Below are 27,897 nucleotides of genomic sequence, written 5' to 3' on the forward strand. Positions count from 1 at the left end.
TAGAAAAATCTTGTTATTTTAAGGCATGTTTGTTTAAGTAAGTAGATAAATACACAAAGAAGCTGCAACTTAAAAGTACCAAATATTTTGAACTTTTCCATTATCAAAATACAGGAATTATGTAAGCTCAGCATTCCACTAGCCGCAGCTCTCTTGAGTAGTAATATTACAGTACTCTGTAATGCTCTTCAGTAATTGGCAGCTGTTCCCAGTTTACTCTTTATTGTTCAAAAGTCTCATGGATCATTTAAAAACTGAATCACTGTCATCGGCCTGTGAATCTTTGGGTAGCTATAAAAATAAACCCTTCTCCTGAATATTAGAATATGTCACATGATTTTGTAAATTATAAGAACCAAAGATTTTTTCTTGACCTATAAAACGTTCAGCTTTTAGTCATCTGGTATTTGTTAAACTTGTGACCTCTCCAAGAAAGAGAATGACCAGTGAATGTTTTTAGGAATGTATGTTCTTTATATTTTCTTCTTGCAGACTATTGGTAACTGGATTGTTTAAAAAAAAAGTTCTCAAGACATGTTGAGAAAAAGCTTAGGAATATTGGGCTATTTTATTGCTATATGAAATGGAACCAAGTTCAACCTTTGATTTCTTGAATGCATGTTTACATGTGGATGTAACAGCAGTGTAGATCTTTTCCATGCTATTTTTGAAATGCTTGATTTAAGGCTTTTGACATATTTTACATTTCTTACTTATTTTTTTAGGGACTGGGAGCAGACAGCAAAAATCTCTACCCTTTTCTACTTCCAGTTATCCAACTAAGTACAGATGTTTCTCAGCCTCCACATGTCTATCTTCTGGAAGATGGTTTAGAGCTGTGGTAAGAATGTTTTCTTTATTTTTGTATTCCCAGAAGAAAAAAAAGGTTGTAAAAAGCTTTGAATATTAAATTTGATATGTTTTTGTTACCTTACCTTGACATTAATAAAGCGTCTATTCTGGCCTTATTATCGAGCAGTGCAAGATGGGCCAGGAGCTCAGTCCTCAGGGAGACAGTGTGCCCAAAAGCTCAGCTAGCTCGTTGCCCTCGCCTCAGGCTACCCCCTTAGCAAGCTCGGTGATTGCCAGCTCTATAGTGCTATCACCTCTCTTCAGAGATCAGCTCTTAGCTTGCTAGGTAGGTAGCGTTTGGCTGAGGATGCAGCAGATGGTCGAGAGAGGAGAAGGAGCACCTTGGTGTTCCACAGCAATGGTTTATTGTGGGGGAGGCCATGAAGGTTCCAGCGACAGCTCTTTTTCTGTCGAATGGGCTAAAACAGGCCCCTTTTATATCGGGTTTAGGGGGATCCAGACTTGACCAATAGTAAGGGTTAGGTAAGATGGCTTATACGGTTACAGAGATAAGCTTTGGGGCAGGGGTCAGAGAGATGGGAACTTATTTTGCTGTCTCATCATGACTCAGCAGTTCCTACTGTTCAATTCTCCATGGAGCTTTACTGAGCTCCATAGGGTTTGCTACATGACATGACCTATATCACACCTTTTCTCAGAGAAGAGGCGGTTAGGAAATTTATATACTCAGCTATTTTTAGTTGTGTTTTGTCTTTTATTCATTTTCAGGCAGTTGATACTGAAGATACCATTCTGTAGCAGGACAAAAAGTCTAGACTCACTGTGTGTGAGACTCACACTCTAGACTCACACTGTGTGCTAATTTAACAATTCGGTGTGCTTGACTTAAGGAGAGCAGTGAGCCAGTGGATCAGAGCTGGCTGCAAGAAGAGATGTCATAATTACAAGGATAAAATGTAGAAGTTACTTTCTGTATCTCAGACTGTCTGGTGACTGAAATGACACTGTGCTCAGTTTGCCATGAGCCTGATTTATTTGTTTCTGGTGCAGCTGATGCTGTCAGAGGGGACCAAATTCTGAAGAACAGGAATACATAGGGTTTGTCTTGAAATTGTGAGCAATTCCTTTGATCTAAATTATAAATGAGCGTTAAATTACAAATACTTAACCTACAAATGCTCTGTTCTATATACACAGCAAAACTGAGATTTATAATGCTGGTGGCAGCAAGTAAAAGTGCAAGAGTGTCTCAAAATATAAATTGGGGCCTTTTACCTGTATCAGTTCAGAACTTTTGTATCTTCTTAATGATACTGATCTTGAGGTTGCTCTTCTGATGTCTGTGCAGAATAATGATATTCTAAGATGTCTCAGAGCATCAGAGAAATCTGGGAAGCTGGCAGAGACAGTTAGGACTTTGAGGGCTTCTTGAACCAAGAGCGGGAAAACAACTAAGATATTTCACATAACCAGACATGTTACTTAAATTTGGTAATCCCATGCCTAAAATCTAGGACAAAATGGAATTATGTTGCTGCGGCTTTGAATGCAAGCTTAATTTATAACTACTGTTTTCAAATCTCAGGAATTTTAAATTGTTATAAACAATGTAAGATAATTCCTCATTTCAGACTTAAAAAAAACATAAATGTGTGAGCTGGTCTGTCACAGCTTCTCCTGTGAGGTTTAGAACACGTCTTGTCCTTGCACTGTAAATATCCCTCTCTATCCACCTTCTCCAAGTTCCCTGGCTGGCTACTTAGACATTCTCACTGTTGTATTTCAGCGCTTATGTTGTCTTTATAAAAACACAGTATGATGTTTTTCTTTGTATTCCTACCTTGGCAAGACCTGTGCCTATACTGATGAGTGTTGTGAGGACTATTGCTCTGCTTGAAGTATGCTCTAGGATAATTGTTACACATTGTTGTTAACATAGATGGTTACTCAAAGTTAAAATATTTACATCTGTCAAAATGATTGCTTAATGTTACTCATACATCATCTTAGATATTTTGCTTGATATGTTCTTAGGTTAGTGACATTGGAGAATAGTCCATGTCTTACACCAGAACTCCTGAGAATATTTCAGAATATGTCTGCCCTTCTTGGTAAGTCTTTCACTACTAAAATTTCAGGGTTTTTTCCCTGCTACTTGTTATTCATGCACTAAGCAATGCTTGTGTGGTTGCAAGTACTAAGGGAGCTTGCAGAATTATAACAAAAATTGAGGAATAGGTTTTTATTGTCTGACTTATGATCTCATATTTTTTAATACTTATGATCTACATACCCTTCTTTTTTAATAAATTGGAGCTGCTCTATGTGAGAGATAAGACAGATTTCAGAGAAAGTTTATAATTTCAGGTTATTTTAAGAAGTTTCTGAAATTGAGCACCAAATGTGCCAAGTGTTATTGATATTGATTATCTGGAATACTTGCATGTTCTGCTTGCAACCAGTGTAAAGTTATTAGCTTTTCCCTTATCCAGTTAATAACAATGTAGGATGTTTTCAAACTACCTAGATATGTCTATAAACACTTGAAATGAAAAACAGCAGTTTGTTGGCAAAATATAAACTTAGTAATGAGAAATAGGATTCAATGCTTAGGAAATACTGTTATTTTAAGTACTTTTGCTTCATAATTAAAAGGAGTATAAAAATTCAGTAGTTTAATTTTATGTTAATATTTTTTTGTTTAGATCTTTAGCTTTTGAGGTTTCAACACTACTACAGAAAATGGGTTCATTTTTTTAGAGAAATGTGTTCACAGAATTACAGAAGTTAGCTTTTTAATTGATAATTGTTTTCAGGACTTAATATTTTATTCTATTTCTACTGGTCAGTAGAAAGTGATGTCATGACAGGTAGGTGGATGATGATGATGTCTTCTGTCATTTCCCCTTGTATACGAGATCTGTAATGACAAAACTGCTCTGTTTAGTAGTAGTGGCTTTATGGTTAAGTACTCCACAGCTACTGCTAAAATTCAGTGGCTGCTGAGTCCTGATGACTGTTGTGATCATCCATAACTACAACCTCTCCTTCTGCCTTCTTGTTCTGTGTCACTCAGAGGTGGTGTCTGCTGCAGGAAGCCTGCACTGCATGAATGGCTGTGATTTTCATGGTTTGTCACACTGCTAATCCTCTTGACTTAAATTCAGAAGTACTCGGTATTTGTTTGCTACTGATATTTTCCCCCTAGTCCTCGTGTGATACTTTTCAGAGAGTAGAGATGAGTAGAAATGGAAACCCTGGCATACTCTTAGAAAAGAGGTACTCTGGAATATTCTACACTTATAATGTTTTTCTTGTTTTATGAATGGATCCTGGAGAACAGTGATGCTCTCCTTTGGAAAAAAAATACATTCTCAAGAGAAATTATTTATTCTGATAATTGAAAGCTGCATGATGCTGGTGTAGAGTAAGTAGTACAGTAAGCTGGGTAGGATATCCTTAGGATGAGCCTTCAAACATGCTTATGTCAAACTTTTTTTTATCAGGGTTGGGAGTGAAACACAGCAGCTGATGTGTAATCACCCTATAGGCTTCTGTACTACTTCCCTTCCTGAGCATATTTCTGAAAAACTGTTTTTGAGTGTCATGTTTGTCAAAAATTTTGATTGCTACGAATGATTCACATTTTTCCAGGTGGAATAGTTTCCACTGGAAAGTATTCTGATATGCTCTTTGCCTACAAAATCTGTTTACATCAGGAGAATCTGACAAGACAGCCTCCACATGACACAGCTATGGTATTGTGGTGCTTAAATAGAGCTGGAATTTTGGATTAGTGCTAACCTTATTTTAAAACATGGTAGTTAGAAAACCAGTACAATACTGCCATCTGCTACCCATTAGGGAGCTACTTCATTCAGGACATTTGAAAAAGAGATTGTTCACTTATTCAAGTGCAACAGTACAGTTTAAGGTGCAGCATCTTGCAAAAGAAAACATATTGATCACTGATGATCAATAGTGCTAGCTAATTAAATAATGGTTCAGTCTTAAACCTGTAGCAGAATTTTTCTAGTACATCAGTAGCAGCAGCATTCAGCTGAAACTTCCAGCACTTTAAGTCAGACTCTTCTGTCCTTCTTAGCATGGTGATGTAGCTGTCAGAACAAGGTGAGAAGTCAAAATTGCAAAGTCTTGTGTGCCTTAAGTGTCTGAGATAAGGCAAAAAAAAGATAATCTCTCCAAGTCTGGTTTTCAATTCAGTCTGAAGTCATCAAAGTAAAAGTCAAAGGACAGATGAGATGAAGGGAAGTTCTGAACAGGTAACTACCATGCTTATGTCTTGTGGGATAGGGTGGAGAACTGGCAACAAGATGCTCCAGAAAATTAGTTCTTTCTACAATGTAAGGAATATTAACCTCCTGACCTTTGTTTTCTGAATTTATTTTTACTGAATGGAATTACTATAATATACAGATAATATAAGGATTTTGCTGGTGTGTTTAGCTTCTATATAAGCGTGTAAGTCATTCAGAAAATATGTCAGAGGTGAACATGGACAAAGTAGAAGAGTGGAGGGCAGGAGAAGAAAAATTCATATGTGAGATTTTTGAACTTGAAGGGGAAAGATATTTATAAATATGTTTTTGATTTTCCTTTTTTAACTAATCTGAAAATAATATGTAGTTGTTCACTTCCAGATATAATTGTTGTTATGAAAATATCTTTTTGTACCCATTTCAGGATACTACTGTTGTTGGAAGTGGATGTCAGAGGAGTTATACAAGTCAATTAGATTTGCCTTCAGAAGCAGAATGTTGCATTTAATATGAAGGCTTGACTTCACTTGCATAAGTGACTGACCTTAAAAGATTATGGTGCTGCCACTGATGTACAATAATTATTCACAGCATAATAGTCATACTTGGTTTTCAGTTCAGCACTGGTGCTACTGTTTAAACTGTGTTGAAATGTAATTGCCCTGTAGAGGGATTGCACAGTCTCTTTAATACATCTCTTGCAATGTATTGAATAATGTGGAATGGAGAAATACATTAATTGTCTGAGGATGGAAGTGTTTCTGCACTGAGGCTGCTTAAAATGACAGTTGAATTTGATACAATTTCAGGTTGGGAATATGGTCATAATCTAGACATACCTATTCCAAGAAGCACCAAGTTTAATGTGCATGTGCTGTATTTATAAAGGTACTGGCAAAAACCAGGTTACTGAAACTGGTCTAACTCCTCTGATCCAAACAAAACTCAAAGGAGCACATTAATGAATTCAGAAAAATATATTTGATTCAGGAAATCCTGGCAAGAGAATTGATGTATAAGTAGCTTCTAAATGTAGTTAGTTCGACATGAGATCTTTCCAGAAAATTTTGCTAAACATTGAGCTGTGTTTGAGTAACTGAGGTTCTGTCATTTCTGTTGCATCTGTCCTACCTGTTTTCATTTTGACCTGAAGTACAATTTTTGCTACACACATTTTATTACCTTTTATTGGTTATCACAGAATGGGAAGTTATGGAAGACTTAGTAGTAATTCATGTTTATATGACCATTTATTTAGAATTTATCTACTTTCTTCAGTGTCTGAAACTTTAAATATTATTCTATCCAGTAAAGAGAAAAACACAAATGCAGACCTCTAAGGAGGACTCCATGTGTAACTCTAGTAATATGCTACTTAAACTAAACTCATAGTTATCTTGGAATCTTTTGATGAGCATGTTGGATTGATAGGTGATCTCTTTTCAAGTCAAGAGACAAAAATACTCATAATAAATGTTTACAAGATATGACCTGTCTGAGTACTGACATATGAACATACGCAGGAATGCAAAGCTGTCTTATGGCCGTATCCAATGGAAGAACATTATTATTCTACCTAATGGGTGGGGTAAAAAAGAAAGTCTGCTGAACCTCCCCAGAACTATACAGAAGTTATAATGGAAAAGCAGCCACAGTCATGGTGATAACTGTTTTTGGTAGGACTTTTTATATATAAATATTCCTAGGTATAAGCCACACTTTCATATGACTGTTTCATCTAAGCCATGGGGGACACATGAAGTCTTAGCCAGATGCTTGTTCCATCTGGTGAAGGAATTTTATTTAAAATTCATATAAAAATATTTTCCTGTTGCTTCTCCATGATGGTTTATCTATTAATAGATAAACCATCTATTAGATATCTAAATATATATCTAAAAATATCTATTTTATTAGATATTTGAAAGCTGATGGAACTGAGGTCCAACTCTTTTATCCAATAATAGTTTGTCTCCCAAACTACTTTAAAGGAAATTTATCCCTTTGAGGTTTTTTGGTCTTTTGCCTTGTTTTTACACAATGTGGATTTTCTGCACTATTATCAACATCCATGTGAAACTTTGAAACTTTTCATTTTGCTGTGAGTTCTGCTTATACATGTTCCAGAGTGATTTTTTTCCTTTAACAGTCTTACAGGTAATGCCTGAGGATATATCATTTTTTCTCTCTTCAAGCTGCTGCTGTATATCTTCCTCCGTGTGTGTCTATCTCTTAGGCGGGTATGCTCTCTTTACTGAAATACTCAAGCTATGCCCTACAGCTCAGTGTGAGTCAGCTCAATACCATTTGATATGGCATCTGGGTCAGAAGAGCAGAACTGCAATCTTTATTTCATTCTTTTTGCTCAGCATTTACTGACTCAGTGTGAGAGAGACCATTTATCTGTAATTGCAAGTCTCTAAACTACATGGTTCATTTATTCTGTTTAATATCTTCTTAACCCAGTATTGCATCTAAAACCTGACTTTGTTTGTTTTTCGTTTTTAGTTGGCATTGGCTTTTGAGGTTGTAGGATTTCTTGTGCTTCCATTTGAGCACGAGAGCTGTCATCCCACATCTGTAATTGTCTTTGGTAGAGATAGAGAGAGAGAGCCTGATTGGCACTGGATCTAAGATCTTTTTTCTATTTGTTGGCATCTGGCTCTACAAGCTGCAAGAGGAAAAGACTTTTAGAAGGAAATCATCTTGGTTGTACTTCAGTTTGATGATCAGGTTCTGAATTGTGATTTCTGTTTCTTCCAGAGCTGAGTTCAGAAAATCTCAAAAATTGCTTTAAGATCATCAATGCTTATATTTTCTTATCTTCATCTGAATTTTTGCAGGTATGTTGCCATTATATAAAGATCCATACTACCACCTCAGTTCTTTACTGGCAAACTGTTCTTTCTCTCATCTTGGAGAATGCCATACACACACATTTGTACTCTTTTTCATATATGTGTAAACAATCATACTGTTTTAATGTTAGCTCTTTATGGTGCACAGTGAACATTCAGATTTGAGAAATAATATTATTTAGAATTAATGCTTTGTGGATTGATTTAATAGTTTGATATCTGAATGGTCCTATGTTGGGTAATAATAGTTACTGTTATTATCCTACCAGATTAAAATTATGAATATACATGCTAGCAGAAGTTGAACAAGATATTATGCCTTGTTGTCACACCTTCTTCATTAGAAAATTCTTTGAGATTGTTTCAATGTCCTGCAATGTTAAAAATGCAACAAAATGCTTAGATTAGATTTTAATTAGTTTAGAATGATGAACATTTCAGCAGATACGATCTTTGAAGAGAAACTGGGTCTTTAGGCATATGTAAACCCCTAAGGAATTGAGTTTTGAAATATATACCAATATATAAAATGCATTGCATAATACCTTCTTTTTAATTTTATTTCAGATGTATGCTGCTGACTTATGTCGGTCATTTTGTGAGCTTTTGAAGGACATAACTATTGAAGGTCAAGTTCAAGTTTTAAAGGTGGAGTATAATGAAAATAATATTCAGAGGCTCAGCTTGTACATGTAATGTTTTCAAGTAGAATTTAGAACATATAGAAGAAACCAATGTATTTAGCAGAATTTGACATTGGAGTTAAACCATCAGTGGTGGTTTAACTGCTTACTTGAAGTGAGAATAGAGCAAACCTAGTGAGTATAGAGCAAACTTCTCCTATCTTTATTGAATGTTGTATGTATGTGGTCTCCATGAAATTCCTTTGTGTAGCATACTTCCATTTGTACCAGACACAGAATTCAAAGAGTCTTTGTTTACCTTTGGCATAAGTTGCTGTTGTAATGGCCGTAACTGCTTAAATAAAGTTGCTAAAGGTTTTTCAAAGAACCAGAAATTTATATTTTCACACAGCCTTAAAATGATGTTCTGGAACTCATAAGCTTTTGAAATATTAATAACAATAATTTGAATGTGTCTTTTAAAGAATTTTGGGAAATAAAGTTGGAATATACATTGCAAGTTAACTGACTAGTAGCTGTAGTGTACTATTAGTAACATTTCCAGTGGTTGCACTAACAGGGGGCTCTGTGTTGTTTATGAAAATTTGGACTTGAATTAATTTAATTGTAAATGTGATGGGGGATACAAGTTGGATCCCAGCTGTCCCTTTGGTGAATTCACAGCTGGTTCCAGAATCCAGGACAGAAAACAACTGGTGAAGTTCAGAGTCTCCCCTCTTTGTAGTTACTTCTGTGAAGAGCATAAGGCCTCTTGGTCTGAAATTTAAAATGTCAATTTCAGTCTATTCAGTGATATTATTTAAAGTCTGTAGTTGAGCAAATGTTTTATGCAGCAGCTTTTAATCAGATTTCTAAAATGGAATTATACTGCTAGTAGAGAATAATTTATTCACTTGGATCCCCGTGTGGCCTTGCTGCAAGATTTGTCTAGTATACTTGGAACACTTTCCTAGTAATGCCCTCTTGATTCCAGAGGGATAACTGAGCTATCATCCTTGTAAATATTTTTAGAAAAAGCAAAAGTTTTGTCAGGCTTCACTGTGCTGACTTGTGAAACAAAAAAAAAACCCCAAAATCTAGATAAGCATTGGGAACAGAAACACCTGGGGGTGTTCTCTGAAATAGTTTCTTACAAACAGCTTTGGTGGATTGTAAATGGACATTAGAACAGTAATTAAATTAATAAGGTTGAAAAATACTAATTTGGACTGATAAGACAATTTGTTGCAAGATTGCTGAGACTTGATGTGACTTGATTTTCTAATTATCTTGACACAGACAATAAAAGGTTTAAAAAGACTGTGCAAGGAACAAAGGAGATGGCCAAAACTTCCAGTACCCAGAAAGATGAGTAGGGGAGAAGTTATGTTTACCTCTGTATATAATAAGCCTCTTTTATACCTCTGCATATTAAAGGTCTACAAAATTGAGAGGCATTGAGAAAGGTCAACTGCTTAACACTTTTCTCAGTGCAAAAAATAGAGTATTAAATGAAGCTATTGGGAACAAGGTTCAAAATGGAGAAAAAAATATTTAGGAGAATTTGGTCAAGAGCACAGAAGAATTGGTCCTTGTTGAAATTCCTCTGAGGTAGAAGTAAATGGAGACTAAGAGTGTTTAGGTGTGGTACATTTATGATACCTTTATGTGCTTTAAAAACACATCAGTGTGTTCATGCATGTGGCATCACTTTCTATACCTGGAAGTAGGAGTGAGGAGCCCTCAGCCCATTATTCTCACAGCCTCTTCCCATCTCTCTTGGTACAAGGGTGGAGCACAAACATCTGGGCAAAAGAAAAATAGAAGAAGGCAGGAAAACAGATTACTTCAGGGAACAGCACATGGGGGGAAAAGGAGCTGAAAAACAAAGGGTAAAGAGTTTAAACATTGGGAACCAGAGCAAGGTGCCCAGAATAGCACCTCTGAGAGCACACCTGCAAGGAGCTGGTAGGTCCTAATCAGTGGGTTCTCAAAAAATGACATGACAGCTATGGAAATACACTCTGAACTGCTGGTGCCTCACCCTACCAACCGCCTCAGCCTTTTCTTTTCCTGGAACCATAACAAGGTCCCTTTTTCCAAACCACCTCATCAATTTTGCCTGGGACATGGGGAGGCTTGTGAAGCGCTTGGCTAGGTGGGTTTCATTGGCCTGTCAGCTTTAACACGGTGCATTTATGCAAATCAGGTTTGCAGAATATTTTACTAGAATATAGTTTCAGCAATCTAGGATTTGCTGGTATTTAATGGTAAGCATCCTCTGAGCACTTTATACGTGTACACCAGTTCACATGGGTTTAAAGCTTTGGTTAAGATTTATGAATGTACTTTGCTAATGGTCTAATTTGCTTTTGTTGTTAAGGTTGTAGAAAATGTCCTAAAAGTCAACCCTGTGTTGGGTCCTCAAATGTTTCAACCTCTTCTGCCATCAGTATTCAGGGGGATTATAGAAGGGGAGGTAAGAGTTTCTTTACCTACTCTCTAATTTTCCTTTGGAAAATGAAAGTACCTTCCATTATCTCCAGTTTTTTCATAGTGATGTTGTATTTTCTCTTGTTTTACGAGCATCTGATAGATTTTTCATATCTAGTTTAAAAATCTTTAAAGGTAACACAGTAGCACAAGAAAAAACAACTTGTCCAGCATTTGTTTTGTCATGTAGTGTTTGTTTTAATAAAATAGCACAAATTTAATTCTGCTGTTCCACTATTCCTTCACAATTAACATTTTTAAGAGCTATAACATTAGGCCTAGTGTAACCCTTAGTCGGTGATGTAGTTTTTTTGTTGTTTTTTTTTTCTAAGACACATACCATTCCTTTTTAATTGTACCTGGATGAGAGAAAAACAAACTGAACCAGGAGAAGATCAACTTGACCTTCTTTTCCTAACTGGCATATCTAATATGAAGAGCTGAAGGGTGTGAGAATGATTTGTGTGAAATAGTCTTTAAGATTTTGCTGGCTTACATGTCATAACTTCTCCCTGTTCTCTCTTTGTATTCAACAAATGAGTAAAATCAAATATGCTTTAACTGTGTTGAACCTTTCAGTTTCTAGCAGGAATCAGTGGGTGGAATTCTTCAAGCTTTTTTACTTCTTTGATCAAAATCTTTACTTTTTTCTCAGTTGAGCACCTTCAAATATCAATAAGTAGCTCCAGTTTCTGAGTTGAATAAGATTTCCAAATTTAAGCCAAGTAATACTATATAGCAAAGTACTTTTTGCTGTCCAAAGCACAAAGATAGAGAGTGGATTTTTAAAATTCTTCTGATTTATGACTAATAAATTGATTATACCCTATTCAGAATGTATTACTCTGGGTTAGAATTTTCAGGTAAATGTTGGCATTTTGTTTTTCAAGTAGGTTATTTTACAAAATACAGTTATATTGTTATGTGCTGAATTTAATATGAAAAAATCCATAGCTTCTTTTAAAATAACCAAGATAATAAATTAGTGAATTTATTACTCTATCCAGTTAATTTTGAGACACCTGCAGATTAGTTTTTGGCAAATGTATTATGGCTTCTATCTGAAAAAAGTAAAAACTTCAGAGATACTAAGTTCTTAATTTTACTGAAATTGTAAGCAGTAACCTGGAACCAGCATCAACTTCAAAAGAAATATTTCTACAGTACAATAAACTGTTAGTTCCTTAGGATACAGGTTTTAAAATTTAAGTAAAATCACCTTGCAAGTTGTCTTGGCTGTTTGGATGAAATAGACTTTGAAATTACTGTAGGTTTCATATTGTAAGAACTGAAAACTCTTGTAAAGATTGCTCACTCAGTCTTCTGTTCTAGAGGCTCTTAAATAGCAATTTATAATTTAAAATTTAGTGAAAGACATAAAAGATGCATGCAAGTATTTTCCAGGTACTGCTGCTGTGTGTGTAAAATATTTTTCTTTTACTTACACTAGGCACCTTTTTGTTTTGGTTTATTTTCATTTCAGAGGTACCCAGTGGTGATGTCTACTTATCTGGGGATCATGGGTAGAGTTCTACTACAAAATGCAAGGTTTTTTTCATTACTTTTGAGCCAGATGGCATGTGAATTGGGTCAGGAGGTAAGGTTTATTGTCCTTTTTTGTCCTTTTGGGTTTTTTGTGTCTTGATATTTCAGCTGTATTACATAGAGTATTCTTGCCTTCTTTTGACCTGAATAAACTTTTCCCTCTATTATCCATGCTTGTTCCTGCCCAGTTAATCTTGAAAAGGGGCTCTTCTCCCTCCTTCTCTCCTTTCCCTGAACACCATGTAACAACTTTTACATGTTCCCATAATTACTTAAAACATCGCATTAAAATTTCTATAGAGTCCCTAAATTTTCTTCCTGCTGCATCCCACAATTAGCCATGTAAACCCCCTTAATTCACATGCAATTGTAGGGTGAGAATTTCTTTCCTGTGCCATCTTGATGGAGCTTGCAGCCTGGAGGATGGTCTAATGATTCTCCTTTGCGTTTCTAGAGTATCAAATTCAGTGTGCTTCAGTTTCACTGCTGAAGTTACTGAGGGCCTTTTGCTACAGGTGTTCTGTTATGTCTTTCAGTGAAATTTGCTTTTTGGGGGTATAATACAGTTTTCAAACAGATAGTGACAAGTCTTTTTTTTTTTAACTTGTCATTGTGTAGATAAAACAAAATAAGTCCGTGTGCTTTGTTTCTATGAGTCCGTTAGGGAAAACCAGAATAATTTGCTGTCCAGAATTAGTTCTCTCTCCATAAATGAAATACATTTCAAGCTTCTCGGTTACAGCTAATGGTATGTAGGGTTCAGGGCCTAGAAGCATTGTCATAGAAAATTTAAAAAGTATATGTTGCTTGTTACTTCTGTCAGGTATACAACTATGTAGTGTCTTTCCAAGACTAAATAATGTATTCATTTGCTAGAAAAATTAAAATAAGTTATTTTCTAAACAGACTGATTTACTTAAAACTGAAAAAGAACATTGTGTTTCCCAATGCAGTTGGACCAAATTCTTGGTAACATGATTGAAATGTGGGTTGATCGGATGGATAACATCACTCAGCCAGAAAGAAGAAAACTTTCTGCTTTGGCATTGCTTTCTCTTCTGCCATCATTGAATAGGTAAGCAAATGTACAATATATTGAATAAGAATACTTCAAAGACCCTTGGAATTGTTTTTAAAGTATTTCACAATTCTGCAGCTAAATATTCCAATACAAATAGTTTTATTTGCTTGCTTTTCTCCCCCAAGAGAAATTTTGCAAAGATAGAAATTCCATAGAAGTTATATAAACTTCTTATTTGGCTTCATAAGCATTACAGTAACCTTTCTTCCATTTCATAGGAAATGTCATTTAGTTAAAGTGAGCAACCAGCGCTGCAGATTTTATTGTTGGTTCTCATATTAACTTCGAGCTATCTGCTTCTCTCATCTCTGATTAAGTAGTTGCTTTAGTTGACATGTTACTATTTTGGTGTCCCTTCCAGGGAACAGTGTTCAGTTTTCTTTGCTGTTAAAGGTGATCTGAACTTTGATTCTGGTTTTCTCCTTTATGACATTAAGTGTAAGAAAGAGTTGCTATGGAAGACTGTGTTGTTTCTGTGAAACACTATAGGTTTTATAGCAAGGAAATTTTACTATTATCCTTTCAGTAGCCATTGTCATTGCTGGACATACATAGAAAATGAAAGTTTTAAATGAAAATGCTGAATACACTAACTTCTAAGTTGTCAATACTAGAAGTCATGTATAACACGTTTAGGTGAGAGTTCAGTCCATAGTTACCTTCAGATTATTTTTATCTGTTTGACATTCAGGAAGAGAAGGCTGCATGAGTTTACATTTAGTCTGTTGGGTTTCCTGAACATTCTTGTCTGTTGTATTGTCTGTTGAGAACTTAGATGTTGCTCCCAAATGCTAAAAGCTACGTTAGTATCTGTCGAATATGTAGTATCTGTCAAAGCTGTAGTCTATGCAGTCACTGTCTAAAAAAAAATCAGGGAACACCTATGTGTAGTTTAGAGGCTTCATTGCTTTTTATATGCATAGAAATTTTCCTTTTTTTTTTGGTCAGATGGATAGTCAGGATAACCATCTAGCTAAAGGTGAACCAAGCAGCTGCTTTGAGAGGTTTTTTTCCCAGTAAATGTAACTGTATTATGTTGTTTATAAGTATATTTGAAATATTTTTAAGGAGGTGTTAGCTTAAATTTAACGTGCTGAACTACATCTGTCTTCCTGTGAAGTTTCTGTTAGAGGAAGGAAAAAATTAAATTCCTTTAGATAACCATGTTATTTTGAACTATGTTCAGCTGCTCCAGATTTCCTGCTGCAAAAGCCAATTATTTCTGGCAGTCCTTAACTTAATAAAACCTTCTGCAAATGACAGCTTTATTTTTCAGTTACCCATATCATTTAAGAAAGCTGCTTCTCAAATAAAAAGTTTCTCTTTAGTAGATGTATTTATGTCAAGGCTATGAAAATTTCACTCTCACAATTATACAATTGATAGACTGCCAAACTTAGCTTCAGACTGAGTGTGGGAAATGGATTCTGTCAATTGATTGTTTCTTTTACTAGAACAATGTCACTCTGGTTTTGCTGTATCTCAGGGATTATACTACAGATACTTGCTGTATCCTGTATCTGCAGGCTTCTTGCACAACTCCATTTGCACAGTTGAAACAAAAAGAAAAACATTTTAAATGGAATATTAAATGGAATACAGTATTTAAAATGTTCAGATTAATGTGTTTTCAAGAAAAGCTATAGTAATTTTTCCTGTTGGGATGCCTCACTAGCCAGTTTCCTGACTAGATTTTACTTTAGGTATCCAAGGTAAGTTCAGGATTTCTCAACTGCAGAGGCAGAGCAGAATTCTATCTTATGTGGATGGCTGATGGGCTGTCTTGAGAAGGACAAGGTGAGAGTGAGATTCTTCCCTCATCTTGCTGCTCTGTGGTGGTCAGGATTGGTAGCAATTGGTAGCAAGCTCAGATTTTCAAGGTTCTGCTGAAAGGAAAACAGGCATCTGTGCTGTGTCTAACACTTTTTGAGAATTTTTTTCCTTTTGCCAGTTGTTTTCTCTAGCCTATAGCTGAAGCACTGGTTTATTTTAGAGAAGAGAGGGAGGTAGTAGACAATGACAGTGGGGGGAAAATAAAGATAACATGTATTCTCATTGTTCCCTCAGAGTTGTTTTATGGATAAAATGTTGGGGAAAGTTTTAAACAGTGACCATTTTTATTCTCCGTGTAAACTCTGTAGTATTACTGCATGGATTTTAATTGTTTCTCTAGTTAGTGATCAGGTTTATAATTATAAATATGTGGAACTCTGGACTTTCTGCATTTTAGGGGAAAGTAAAAGGTAGGTTCTAGCATTATTAATTTAAAATAGTTTGACACAAATTATTTTCTGTTTCAAGTACAACACCTTTGACAGTGTCATGAGTGAAGGATTTTAGAGCAGATAAGACAGGATTCAATGCAGAGCATTGTTCACAGTGGCTCTTGGGCTGACTAGTTTGACTAAGCAGATTATGAAGTGACAAATTGTTAGCCACACTAATTTCTCATCTAGGCAGTACCATACAGAGATAGATGTAATGGCATGCTTTTGGTATCAACAGTAGTGCTGTGTTTTAATCATGTATTCATGTCCTTCAGTCTAGCATCCTGTTTATCTTCCCACAGCTGCACATTGTGTTAGTGGTTAGAAATTCACATTAAAAAAAGAACAATAACTGCTACTTTCCTGATTAGTGTGTTGCAGCACCTTTTCATGGAACAGTAATTTCCTGGTATTACTTATTGGTTTGCCCAAATTAAATGCTATATAATTGTCTGCTTTTGCTATCCAGTTAATGTTAGCGTGTTTTTTCATGTTTGACAGGTACGTGCATTGGCAATATTTTCTGTATTTTGTATTCTTACTGCCTGTTTATCACTCATCCATCCATGTGCAATTTCATTAATTTATTAAAGAATCTTACTATTTCATGAAATAGGTTGAAGACTTCTGTCTTTAAACTGCTGTATATAACAATGAAGACCAGTAACATTCAGGCAGTAAGGATGCACTTGTGGAGTGAGTGTCTCCATGTTAAGTACATGAGAAAAGTGTGGATAGACACACAGTAGCTCTAATGGGAATGGCTTTTTGAAAAATATGCAAGGACTTGAAGTTTTTTGGAGAAAATTTGTATTTAAGCTAGAGTGTGACAGCAACCTGGATGAGTAATTTCACAAATGTCGTGATTTTCCTACTGTTATTATATTCAGTCATTTGTGCTTGTCTACAACCTTAATGGCTTGTTCATGAACCTAGAGCTGCAAGAGTACTCTTCAAGGCTGAGTTGAGTTTTGTTAGATGTGCCCTTAGTCCCTAAAGTAGTGACTAGTGAATATGGTCAGTAGCAGCATTCTGCCTCTTATTTGTTGTGGAAAATGTGTGGGCTATCTATCCACCACTATCTAGGGTTCTGCATTTTGAGCTCTTCAGCATCCTTTGTCATCCTTGTAGTTCCTGATGCCAAAGTGGCTAAAATAGTACTATGGCCTCTTCTCCTACCCATATCTATCTATCTGGAAATAATTAGTTTGCTTACTGCAGTATAATGTCAGTATTACAGTGTTTTAGAATGTCCTTCTTTGGAGATATTGAAAGCTTTTAATGATTTATTTAGCAAAGTAGTTATCTTTTTTATTTCTACAGTTGTGTGTATTTTAGTGGAACAAAACACTGAAAGATGCTAAAGACTGATAGGAACATTTCTTCTCTAATAAGAAAATGGAAACAGATTTTGGGAGGATTATAGTGTCAATGATCAGCCTTGTTTGGGGTGGTGCCTAACTGTACCCACGGGTAGCATTTGACACCATGTTGAAGGCTAAGCACTCCCCTTCTGCAGGTGACTGTTATTTCCATGTCTGTCACTCTTGAATGGGAGATTGCCATGTTTACTTTTACTCAGTGCTTTCCAAAACAGGCCACAAATTGTGGTCCTTGAGGATAGCTCATTTTTGTTGGAACTACCTGTGTAGAGTGGTACCATTCTGAAGTAGAGGAGACTTTACTGAGCTTAAAATATGAAGTATTTTAATTTATCTTTCTTCATTTTGGTTTCTGGTACATGAAGTTTTCATTTTACCCCTTTGAGTTAAGTATGTTTATATGTTGTGGGGAAGGGGTTAAGAAGTTCCCCAGGTTTCTAGTTATTATGTAAATGAATGTCTACTTTTTCTCATTGTGTATAAAGTCTGATATGTCAGCCAGTATGAGTTCTGCCAGCTAGGTAATTGGCATTTTGTGAGTGTAAGCACTTATAGTATGCAATTATAAATCTTCATTAGATTATTATAGAGTTTTGCCTCTGTCATTTGTTAAAATTACTTAGAAATTTTAATTTTTCTCTGAAAAAGTTGTCTATATGTAATGTTAGTTAAATGACAAGAAAGTGCCTAATAAAATGTCATGCTCTCCTCATGATAGTTATGTCCTCATTTATAAAGTCAGAATTTCTTACATAATTACTTGTACATCCTCCTTTCTTTATAGGGATGATACTCTGAAGCTATTTTATCTTCCCCTCCATTTTTTAATCCCTCTAGTTAAAGGAATGCTCACCCACGCCTCTAATAGACTATTAGCATTTAAAGGAGCTCTTTAAAATACGATTTTGCAGTTGTCATCAGTGTTTGGCCTTGGATTTATTTAGCTAGCCTGACAGGTAACAGTGCAATTTTAATGATAAGAGTGAAAAATGTGGCTTTGGTCTTAGTCTGACTATCAGAGTCTGCATAATTCAGAAGGTTACACAGAGCACTGCCAACTTCTTTAATTGCATGTCACATTATGGCATTGGCAAAAGGATGCACTCATTAAACTTTCGTTGTTAACAGTCTCCATCAATTTTTGTCCTACACTTGATAGCTAGTATGGACTGGTCAGGAGCATATTATCTTTTCCCCTAAGACCCTTAAGCTTTGATTTCAAGGAAAAATGTACCAAGTGATAGCAAGAAATTATGTCATTAATTGCATCTAAACTGCTGCAAAAAAATAACCTGCAGTCATAAGGGTTTGGTTGCTGCTGATATCTTGGTTTTGTTTACGGCCTATATAAAATATTTCAGAAGTCTTTCCTAAAACTTTTCTAATTATGGTTTACCCTAAAATTTAAGATTTTAATTATATAAAAGCAAAAGATAGCAGACTAACTAGCTTCCTTCAAACTCTTTGCAATGTATGGTTTACATGTTTTCAAATTAGATACTGAATAAGTAGTGACTGAAGTATAGCATATTACTAAAAATATGTAAATATCACAAGATTGTAACAAAAGTAAAAAAAAAAAAAAATTCCAAACCCAAAACATAGATTTACAGCTGTTTTTGCACCTGTGTGTGTTTGAGCTGTTTTGGTATATCTGCTTATCTCTTTGCTTTACTCTGTGAAATTTGAGACTGCCAGAGAGTAGCTGAGATTTTTCAGTGACTTTCTTTAACAGTGCCAGACTATTATGATAAGATACCAGAAGTGATAAACACCACAACCCATGTCACTACAAGACCTTCTGCAAATAAGTACTGTCTTGAAAAATAATGTTTCATATTCAAACAATTTAATGAGAAAGTGAGTGTTTAAAACAAAACATCAGGTTTTGATATTAAAAAAATGCCCAAGTATAAAGAAAGCTTGTGTTTTTCAGAAATAGTTTTTGTATTTTGTGTGTGAGTATTCTCTGTAGTAGTTGTTAGAAACTGTTGAAGTTTTCTCTGTTGAATATTTGGAGCTATCAGTTGTTAATGCCAAGTGTATGCCCAACCTGTCTCCTAAACTGGCAGGCAGAGTGTGGTTTTGGAATTGAATTTAGTTTTGATTAAATTTCTAGAAGTTGAAATTTGGGAAATTAATTTGAGCTCTTTGGACCTTTTGGTTTAAATTGCATTTTGCATATTGAGTACATGCTTTTATAGTTCGAACAGAATTGCTAAATATTGCAGTGAAAAGTAAAGGCTAAAGCTGTAGTGTTGTTATCAGTATATCACATCTGTGTGTTACGTTCATGGCCAACCTTTTTTATATTACTGTTTTGTTCACAAACTTAGTGGTTGCTCCATAGAAGACTTCTGAATAAAGATTTCTGAATAAAGAGAATAAACTAATTTCTCAAAGTGAGCTTTTTGTTTCATGAGAGCTTTCTGTCGTATTATTTTACTGGAGTCTAAGGTCAAATAAGGTTTATGGAATGGAAACTTATTTTTATATCCTCACTGAGAAAAATAATTTTGTTGTTTTTACGCTGTGGAAGAGAGAAATTTTCAGTAAATGCAGCAGCAAGTCAGGATTCTTACTGAAACATAAACATCATATCCTAGAAGGAATCTGCAGTATTTGAAACAATCAGAAATGTTTTGGTAAACTAGATAATGAAAAAAACAGAAAAGTGTTTCGGGATCTGATAAGTTAATAAGGTGTCAACAGTTCACCTGCCTACTGGATGTTAATTAAACGTTGATGTCTTTGCTACTTAAGCAGTAGTTTAGTTTCGGAACTGCCTTGATTTGGGGTCATATCTAGAGATGATGTGGGCAAAAGGAAGTAGGGATTTGAAAAAGTAAAGTTGTACAATAGCCTACTTGTGGAGAATAAAAGTATAAGGAAAGAAGGCCTGCAAGAGCAGATGGTTGCTAAATACATAATGGGACAGCAGTAAATAGTTTCACTCTAATAAGCTTAAAAGAATAATTTCAGAGCTAAAATTATTTGTCCCCATTTGTGGGCTTTAACAGAATTTTGTAGTAATTATGAGAATGAAATCCCTTCTCAAAAATTGACTTTAGACCCTGGTTTTGAACTTCTTGCATGTTTTCTACTGTATGTAAGTGGGATTTGGATGACTACTTTGTGCCACCTAATATTCATTATATTGGCTTTAATGTAACATGGGCGAAGTGCTTGTATGTTCTTTCAGTTATTTTGACCTGTCATTTTATGCCCAGTTTGACAAATTGCTGTTACTCAGGCTTCATGCTTGTATTCACAAGGAGTCATAGTTGAACTAGATTTTAATGTTAAAATGCCAATAGCATTAGTAACTTCATCAATATTAGTATATTAAGATGGAATTCACTTGTGGGTTCAAAAATAATTTTCTCTGTTACCATGTGAAGCTGTATTCAGGTACAAACCTAGTAGTGCTCTCTCTGCAGAATAAAATTTGCAGTGAATGAAATATGTGAGCAGCCGAAGCTTGTTAGTGTTTCCTGGGTTTTTCTGTACAGTTTTCAAAAAGTAATGGATTTTATTTCTAAGTATGAGCCTCTTTGACTAATGCTGATCCAAGTTACATATGTATCTCACCTAGCCTTTTTTATGGTTTTCCCCAAAATGGTATTAGTTATGTGGCACATAATTTTGCATCTTGTTCTTAACAGATACTGCTTTCAGATACTTTAACAATATGTAGTATTAATGAAATAATAACTCTAAAATACATTGCAATCAGATCTGCAGGCCTTCGGGTGCAGTATTAACAAAGTGTAAAGCAGTACTTCTCTAGATTTCCTAGTGCAGAATGGAAGGAGCCATGACCTGGACTAAGATTTTTTTCCCTGTTTTGGGCATGGGATTCAACTGTCAGAAGAGTCCTTAGTGTGGTCAGAACCACAGTGGAGCTAGGGTTCAAGCAAAAATTTTGTGAATATTCATAAGGTACATTCAGTGCAAGACCACAGAGACATTTAGCCAATTAGTTACTGGTCATCAACTTTCTTTTATCTGGTCACTGCTCTACTGGTTCCTCTAAATTTTCATGCTATCTGATATACCGTAGAGCTACATTAATTGCTTTAGTTTTTCAAACTGTGTTGCTTCTGACATTTTCAAAAAGAGAGGTCTATGAACATTTGCCTTTAAAAACTTTTTTTTTAAATTTTACTTACTTTTTGTAGCTATAAAGTATTGTTTCATATAGCACACCTTGGAAGAATAATTTTTTTTGTCTGGGTTTTTTTACACATATAGGTTTCAATATAAAGGGACTATAGGCAGTGAAGTCTAGGTAGAACTTAATTTCCTGTTTGACGTCACTTTCCATTTTTTGCCTGTCTCTGATTTTCCCCTCATCTGACTCTCCTGATAATCTTTTTCCTTTACGCTTACTGTTCTGTCCCCCACATCCAGGATGCTTCACCATAATTCCTGTGGACTATATGATGTTTTCCCTTTAAGTAAATGACATGACATTTTATTTTACTTTTCTCATAATGTCAACAATTATGTTAAATACTGTGAAAAAATATAAGTGTGAAAATAAATATTCAAATCTAAAGAAGAATTAGTTTTCCTATTGATCTATTGGTTTAAGAAAAAAAAAGAAACAAATGCAGTTCTAATTCTGGGTTGTAACTGATATAGGCTTTGTCTAAAATGGCCCATGGACCAATTTTACTTACTTATTTTATTTCTTATTTTAGACTATATATTTGGAAGAAAGCTTCTTCAAAAGCATATCCTTATCTATTCTACTTCCCTTTCTCATGTGTGTCCTGCATTTCAGATTGGATTATATAGACAAAGACATTTGAGTTACATTTCACCCTTTATGTGAACTCACGCTTCCTGTGTGAGATCACTGTAGCTGAAGGGACTTGATTCTCCTGCTGTTGTGCCTCTTTTTTGGCTGTGGCTACTGATGGGCTTTGTCATCTTTCTTCTGCTGAGCAGAAGGTCTCGTTGCAGTAAAATCATGGAGTTTTAGTTATGTTGCTATTTGTAGGCTTAATCTCCCCTTTCCCCCTTTGATGATGTGATGGAGCTTTGCAAGTATTTTTTGCCTGTGATGGATAAACTGAGGGTGTAATCTCCGGTCCTTAAGCAGAGGGATATTTATAGCCCATGTAGTCTTTTTCTGCACTGGGGACACTGCAGGAAATGAAAGCTGTGCATGAAAGGTGTGGCTCTCAGAACCGGAAACCATCTCTCATAGTCCTCTGTGGATAAATTTGGTTTTAAAAGGGTGGCCTAAAGTGAGACTTAACAGTTAAGTGCTTGGATCAGGTCAGAAATACAAGTACATAGCAGCTTAGTGCCACATCATGTGAGTCTCATATCCTAGGATTTCATAGGTTTCTCTGGGATTGCTGGCAGATTGTGCCTTGTCAGAGGGCAGGAGACACTGGGCTCTTACATCCAGAGTGTTTCTTTTCCCTCTTGTCCAGGCCACTGGAATGTGTGTGCATGTGGCAGCAGTTTGGCTCTGTAGACAGGGAACAGTGTAAGTGTTGCTATGAATTTAATAAAGCTTTTCAGGTTCTGGCTGAAAGCTAAGGGAGTTACAGGTAATGCAATAGTGCTGTTACAAATAGTTGTGCCTTATTCTGAAAGTTAGATTTAAGATAATACTCTTTTAAGCTCTCCTAGTTAAGTCAGTGGATTAAAAAAAAAAAAAAGGCAAAACAGTAAAAGAAGAAAAAAAATCCCCAAACAACCAAACCCAGCAGTTACAGACTAAGATAGTTCTTGGTTTTCTAGAAACAAATCATTGAGATTTCCTTTCTAACAATACTTCTGAAGCACAGATAAAATGGCTTCCTGTCCCAGGGTTTCCTGTATCCATGGCAACCTGACTTCAGGCACTTCTTTCTTAGTTTCCTGAGCAAACTGTTGCAAACCCTGGGGCAAAAATGTCAGTGCTGTAGTACACAGCAATACTGCCTTTACCAAGGTTTCCCAAATGAGTGTAGTTGGTCAGTTTATAACATAATCTAGTGGATTGCAAACAGCAAAATAACAGGAAATAATGAACTTCAGATTTGGGGTAAGGAAATGCTTTTATTTCTTTTAAATGTAACTCAGCTTTATAAAAGTAAAATTCAAATTGTAAGTGATCTGCCAGTAAAATGTAACTTGTTTACAGTTGGCATTTCTACTTGCATGCTTTTGAAACATTTCTTAGTGATGGTTAACTATAAGAAGTAGAGAATATATAGTATTTTTAAATTAATAGAAGCTGTTATTTTGGCAGCTTAGATACCTTTATGCTACAGCCATTTGAATATTTTCTGGCTACGTTAGCAGTATATTTATGTAATTGTGCATTTACTTTGAAAAATCTTTTGCAGTGAAGTCCGGTTAGTAAGTTGGAGTTCTAAACTCCTTCTTTGGCATGAAAGAATATTATGTAAAATACCAATTTTGAGAGTAATGCTAATATTTTTAAGACTGTACACATAGATTCAAATAAATATTAATGATTAATATATATAATAAATATATTTGAATTAATAATATTTATATACTTCTTTTTATCTCTACTAGTGAAGTCAGAGAGGACTAAGAAGGCCAAAGACAGGGATATGTGTGTTCTGCAAAGTTCTTCACCCTGCCCAGGAGCATTCCTGTATATATTTAATTGTTTTCTTTGGTTGCTGCTCCAGAAGGAGGCTTTTGGCTGTCCATCTGCTTGTCAGCTCTGCACAGGGAGACAAGTTAGCTGTCGTAATGCAGGGCTTTCGAGCATCCCTTGGAACCTTCCTAAAACAACAATTCTTGTTTACCTCAGTGGGAATAATATATCACATGTCACTCCAAATGATCTAAGAGGCTTTCTGAAGCTTGCTGCACTCTACATGGATAATTCCAGTATTTTGTATGTGCACCCAAAAGCTTTTGTGGAACTCCCCAAACTGTGCTACTTGCATCTAAATAGCAATCATATTAAACGCCTGGATCCAGGAATCTTTGAAGGCCTTTCCAATCTTCATTGTTTATACCTTCAGAATAATCAAATAGCTTTTCTTCCCAGAGGATTATTTAGTGATCTTCTTTCTGTTAGATATTTAACACTTCAAAGAAATCGTCTCAGTGTCCTTGGAAGTGGAACTTTCTGGGGAATGATAAGTCTCCAAACACTAAACCTAGCAAATAATAAGATTTCACGGATATCAGATGCAGCATTTCATCATCTTGAAAATCTTACATATTTGTTTCTTGAAGGTAACAACTTACCACTTGTACCATCAAATGCCATTGGAAGGCTCAAAAATCTTGAAAGACTTTCTTTGTCTCACAATCCCATTGGATCAATTCAGCCTTTTGCATTTAAGGGACTTAATAAGCTTAAATATCTGTCTTTGAAAAATGTCAAGCTAAAATGTGTTGCTGTAAATGGATTTTTTGGATTAAACAACCTTAGCCAGCTAATCTTAAGTTATAATGATTTAGAAACTATAAATTCCAGCACTTTTACTTTATTGACCAATTTAATGTATCTACAGCTAGACAGAAATAGAATAGGTAGTATTGGCAATGGTACCTTTGAAAAAATGGGGCGGTCACTTAAAGTACTCAATTTAGCATTTAATAATATCACAGAGTTACAAGCTGAAGTGCTCAAGCCCTTAGTATCTTTAACTCACCTGCAGGTACATTCTAATCCTTGGAACTGCAGCTGCAAAATGCTTGCCTTACTTAATTGGCTAGCATCATCTTCTGTTTCTGCCAAAATCCACTGTCAGCATCCTCAGAGTATGCGTGGTAGACCTTTGCATTATATGAAATGGGCTTGGTTTTCAAACTGCATTGGCCCCACTGCCAGCCCGGGCTCTGCCGCAAGTCTGGGATCTGTCGTGGTGCGTCACAGTGCTACCACTCTGCTGATGGCCTGGCATAAAGGGAACAGGCACAACACATTGGAGCAGTTTGTCACTACAGAAACGAAGTATGTTGGTTTCTGGGAGGGAACTGCAGCTATATCTTCTACCCCATTGCCTTATCAGGAATATGCTGTTGAAGTGCCATCACAGGCAGCTACAGTGTTATCAACATTACCAGCGCAAATTCCAGCAAAAATTATACCTACTAATGGAAATGTAGAAGAAGAATGGTTGTTTACAACAGATCCTGCTCCTGTATCATTAAAAACAGCCCTGATTTGTACACAACAGGTTGAAAAGCTGAATCAAGCTTTTGATATTTTACTAGCCTTTTTCATTCTGGCTTGTGCTGTTATCCTGTTCTTAACCTGTAAAATTATTCAGTTTAGGCAGAAACTAAAGGTGCTGGAAAACTCAGGGGAAAAGAGTATAGAATATTATGGCTTTTATCAGCCTGGCAGATACAACCTGGCTGACTCAGTGCAGTCTCTAACTCGGAAATCGGTGGAACATTCAGAACTGGACCAAATAAGGCTGCTCAAGCGAACAGTATCAGAAAGTCAGGCACAGGTCATCTTGTTCGAACATTCATCATTGTAATTTATCTCATTTGATTTGGTGTTAACTGTGATATGAAAGGTCAAGAAATCAAGAACTCGATTCTGTAAAAATACCTCTACCAATTAAAATCAACTGCTTAATAGAACTGTGGAAAATAGCACAATTTGGGTTCTGCATCAACATTTGCTTACTGAATGTTTGAAATTTATTATTTCATTATTTGTCATTTCAATCTAACATGGATAAGTTTATTAACCTAGGTCCCCGTTTGTAGTAATTTTTCACCTATGCTCAAGTATACATGTAGTATAAAGTACACTTTAATTTATTTTGCCGTACTTAATCATGTAAGTTCCTATAGAAATTCCATAGCTATTGTGCAGCAAGCAAAACATCAGTTCTTAGTAGGATCACGATGCCAAGAAATCTTGGGGAATCAGAAAAGAGTGTTTCATATGTTTATTGTAATAGAGCTTATACTCTACTAAATAAAGCACAGGGGAAAAACCCCCACATTTACAGTTAGCATGTTCAAATTCTTGAGTAAGAGAAAAATTTCAAACTATACAAATTCTATTTATACCTATAGCATATTGTAATATACAAAGTTGTGTGTTCAGTCTGTATAATGTAAATATTAAAGTGATTTTTTATTAGTGTGTATCTGTATGGTTTTATGAAATACCCCAAATTGGAGTTAAGAAAACCAAAATGCTGTTGAAATTTACCAAAGTGTAATGACCAAATCTATTATGTCTAAAGTAATAGAGCTGGTTAATTATCGTCAATAACAGATCATCATCTATGTCATCTATGTAGTAATATTTATTAGGGACTTTCTAGCTAGATAAGAGGTACAAATTGAAGAAATACACTACACTGTAAGTACATAATGCTAAATTAATGGCTGAAAACATTTACATAATGGTTTTTATTTGAAGGTGTCAGCTCAAGATATGTGTTCTTAGTTAAAGCTTCATCTTCAAAATAGGGATATTTTCTTTTATAGTTTGCATATAACTTTTTATTTCTATTTCAAATGTTGGTGTTCTGTTGTTGTCAGGGCGTGTCTAGTATGCTATAGCTTTATTTTCAACCTGAATTTCTGCGATTTTTGTTTTTCTGTTAATTCAATAATTCAAACTTTTTTCTGGAATTAAATGTCATAAAACTATGTGCCAAATAGTCCAATGTTGTAAAATCTACTTAGTTTTGTAGATGCTGTTTTTCTTGTACAGGCTGTGCCCTAGAGATTTCAGCCACATTTATAAGTTACACAGTTTACAGCTAGACCATTTTCCTCAAGGAAAAGTGGAGAACAATGCTTTGATAGACTTTCCTCCATGGTGTTGATTTAAATTGTGTGGAAGCATATTGCTGTTCCAGGCTCCAGCCCGGAGCCTGTTGCATTCTCCAGCTGAGCCAGAGCTGCCCTCAGCATTCTTGTTCTCTCTCCTCTCGTTCTTGCTGGTGTAACTCTGGGCTGTGCAGGTCCCACTCATCCTGTTTGTCCATCTGCAGTTCTTTTCCATCAGGAAAAAAAAAATCTGTTTTCTGCTACCAGGACATATATAAATCTTGACTGCACTGAGTGGGTGTGAAAGTGCAAGTATGACTTCATTATTGTTTGTTATTAGTGTAATGAAATAATACCGTATTTGTCTGTAATTTATTGTATCATAGATCAAATACTTCTAGGGAACACACAATTCAGCTTCTTGGACAAAAGCTTAAACTGTTTAGTATTGCTTGAGTAGAAACTATTTTTTAAAATCATTTTCTAACTTAAGATCAGATGTTAAATATAATGGGTAAATGCTTTTAGGAAGGGAAAACATGGACTGTAATTTATGCACCTTTCTCCAGAGACTAATCCACTGCAGTCTCTTTCTCTTCAACTCATTTTTGTTACCTTCTGTCTCTCCTACAGAATTCGTTGTGATAAATATTAATTTTGTTTTCACTTAGTAACAACTGCACAACCAATGATTGCACATAGTAGGTTCTGCAATTTTATGTGCTATATTTTTAAATTTTTAATTTTATGTGAATACCTTCAGTAATAGTGGACTTCAAATGCAGTAGAAACTAGTTAAGTTTCTCTTGCT

At 35.4% G+C, this 27,897-nt stretch overlaps 2 protein-coding genes across 3 annotated transcripts in view; both read left to right on the forward strand.

Moving 5' to 3' along the window:
* IPO11 (importin 11) overlaps positions 1 to 27,897 on the forward strand; it is an 80,585-nt gene that overhangs the window by 39,030 nt on the left and 13,658 nt on the right. For both annotated transcript variants that reach the window (XM_036403159.1, XM_054517902.1), the window contains 7 exons: positions 726 to 841; positions 2,848 to 2,924; positions 7,857 to 7,936; positions 8,519 to 8,599; positions 10,958 to 11,053; positions 12,551 to 12,664; positions 13,566 to 13,687. In XM_036403159.1, coding sequence (XP_036259052.1) covers positions 726 to 841; positions 2,848 to 2,924; positions 7,857 to 7,936; positions 8,519 to 8,599; positions 10,958 to 11,053; positions 12,551 to 12,664; positions 13,566 to 13,687 — 686 coding nt within the window. The remainder of the gene's footprint in view (positions 1 to 725; positions 842 to 2,847; positions 2,925 to 7,856; positions 7,937 to 8,518; positions 8,600 to 10,957; positions 11,054 to 12,550; positions 12,665 to 13,565; positions 13,688 to 27,897) is intronic.
* On the forward strand, positions 23,272 to 26,445 carry LRRC70 (leucine rich repeat containing 70). Its single transcript, XM_036403161.1, has 2 exons — positions 23,272 to 23,391; positions 23,892 to 26,445. Exon 2 carries the CDS (start codon positions 23,930 to 23,932, stop codon positions 25,826 to 25,828), a length of 1,899 nt encoding a protein of 632 aa, XP_036259054.1. The 5' UTR covers positions 23,272 to 23,391; positions 23,892 to 23,929; the 3' UTR covers positions 25,829 to 26,445.

This window comes from Molothrus ater, chromosome Z, assembly GCF_012460135.2.
Source record: "Molothrus ater isolate BHLD 08-10-18 breed brown headed cowbird chromosome Z, BPBGC_Mater_1.1, whole genome shotgun sequence".
NCBI classification, from domain to species: domain Eukaryota; kingdom Metazoa; phylum Chordata; class Aves; order Passeriformes; family Icteridae; genus Molothrus; species Molothrus ater.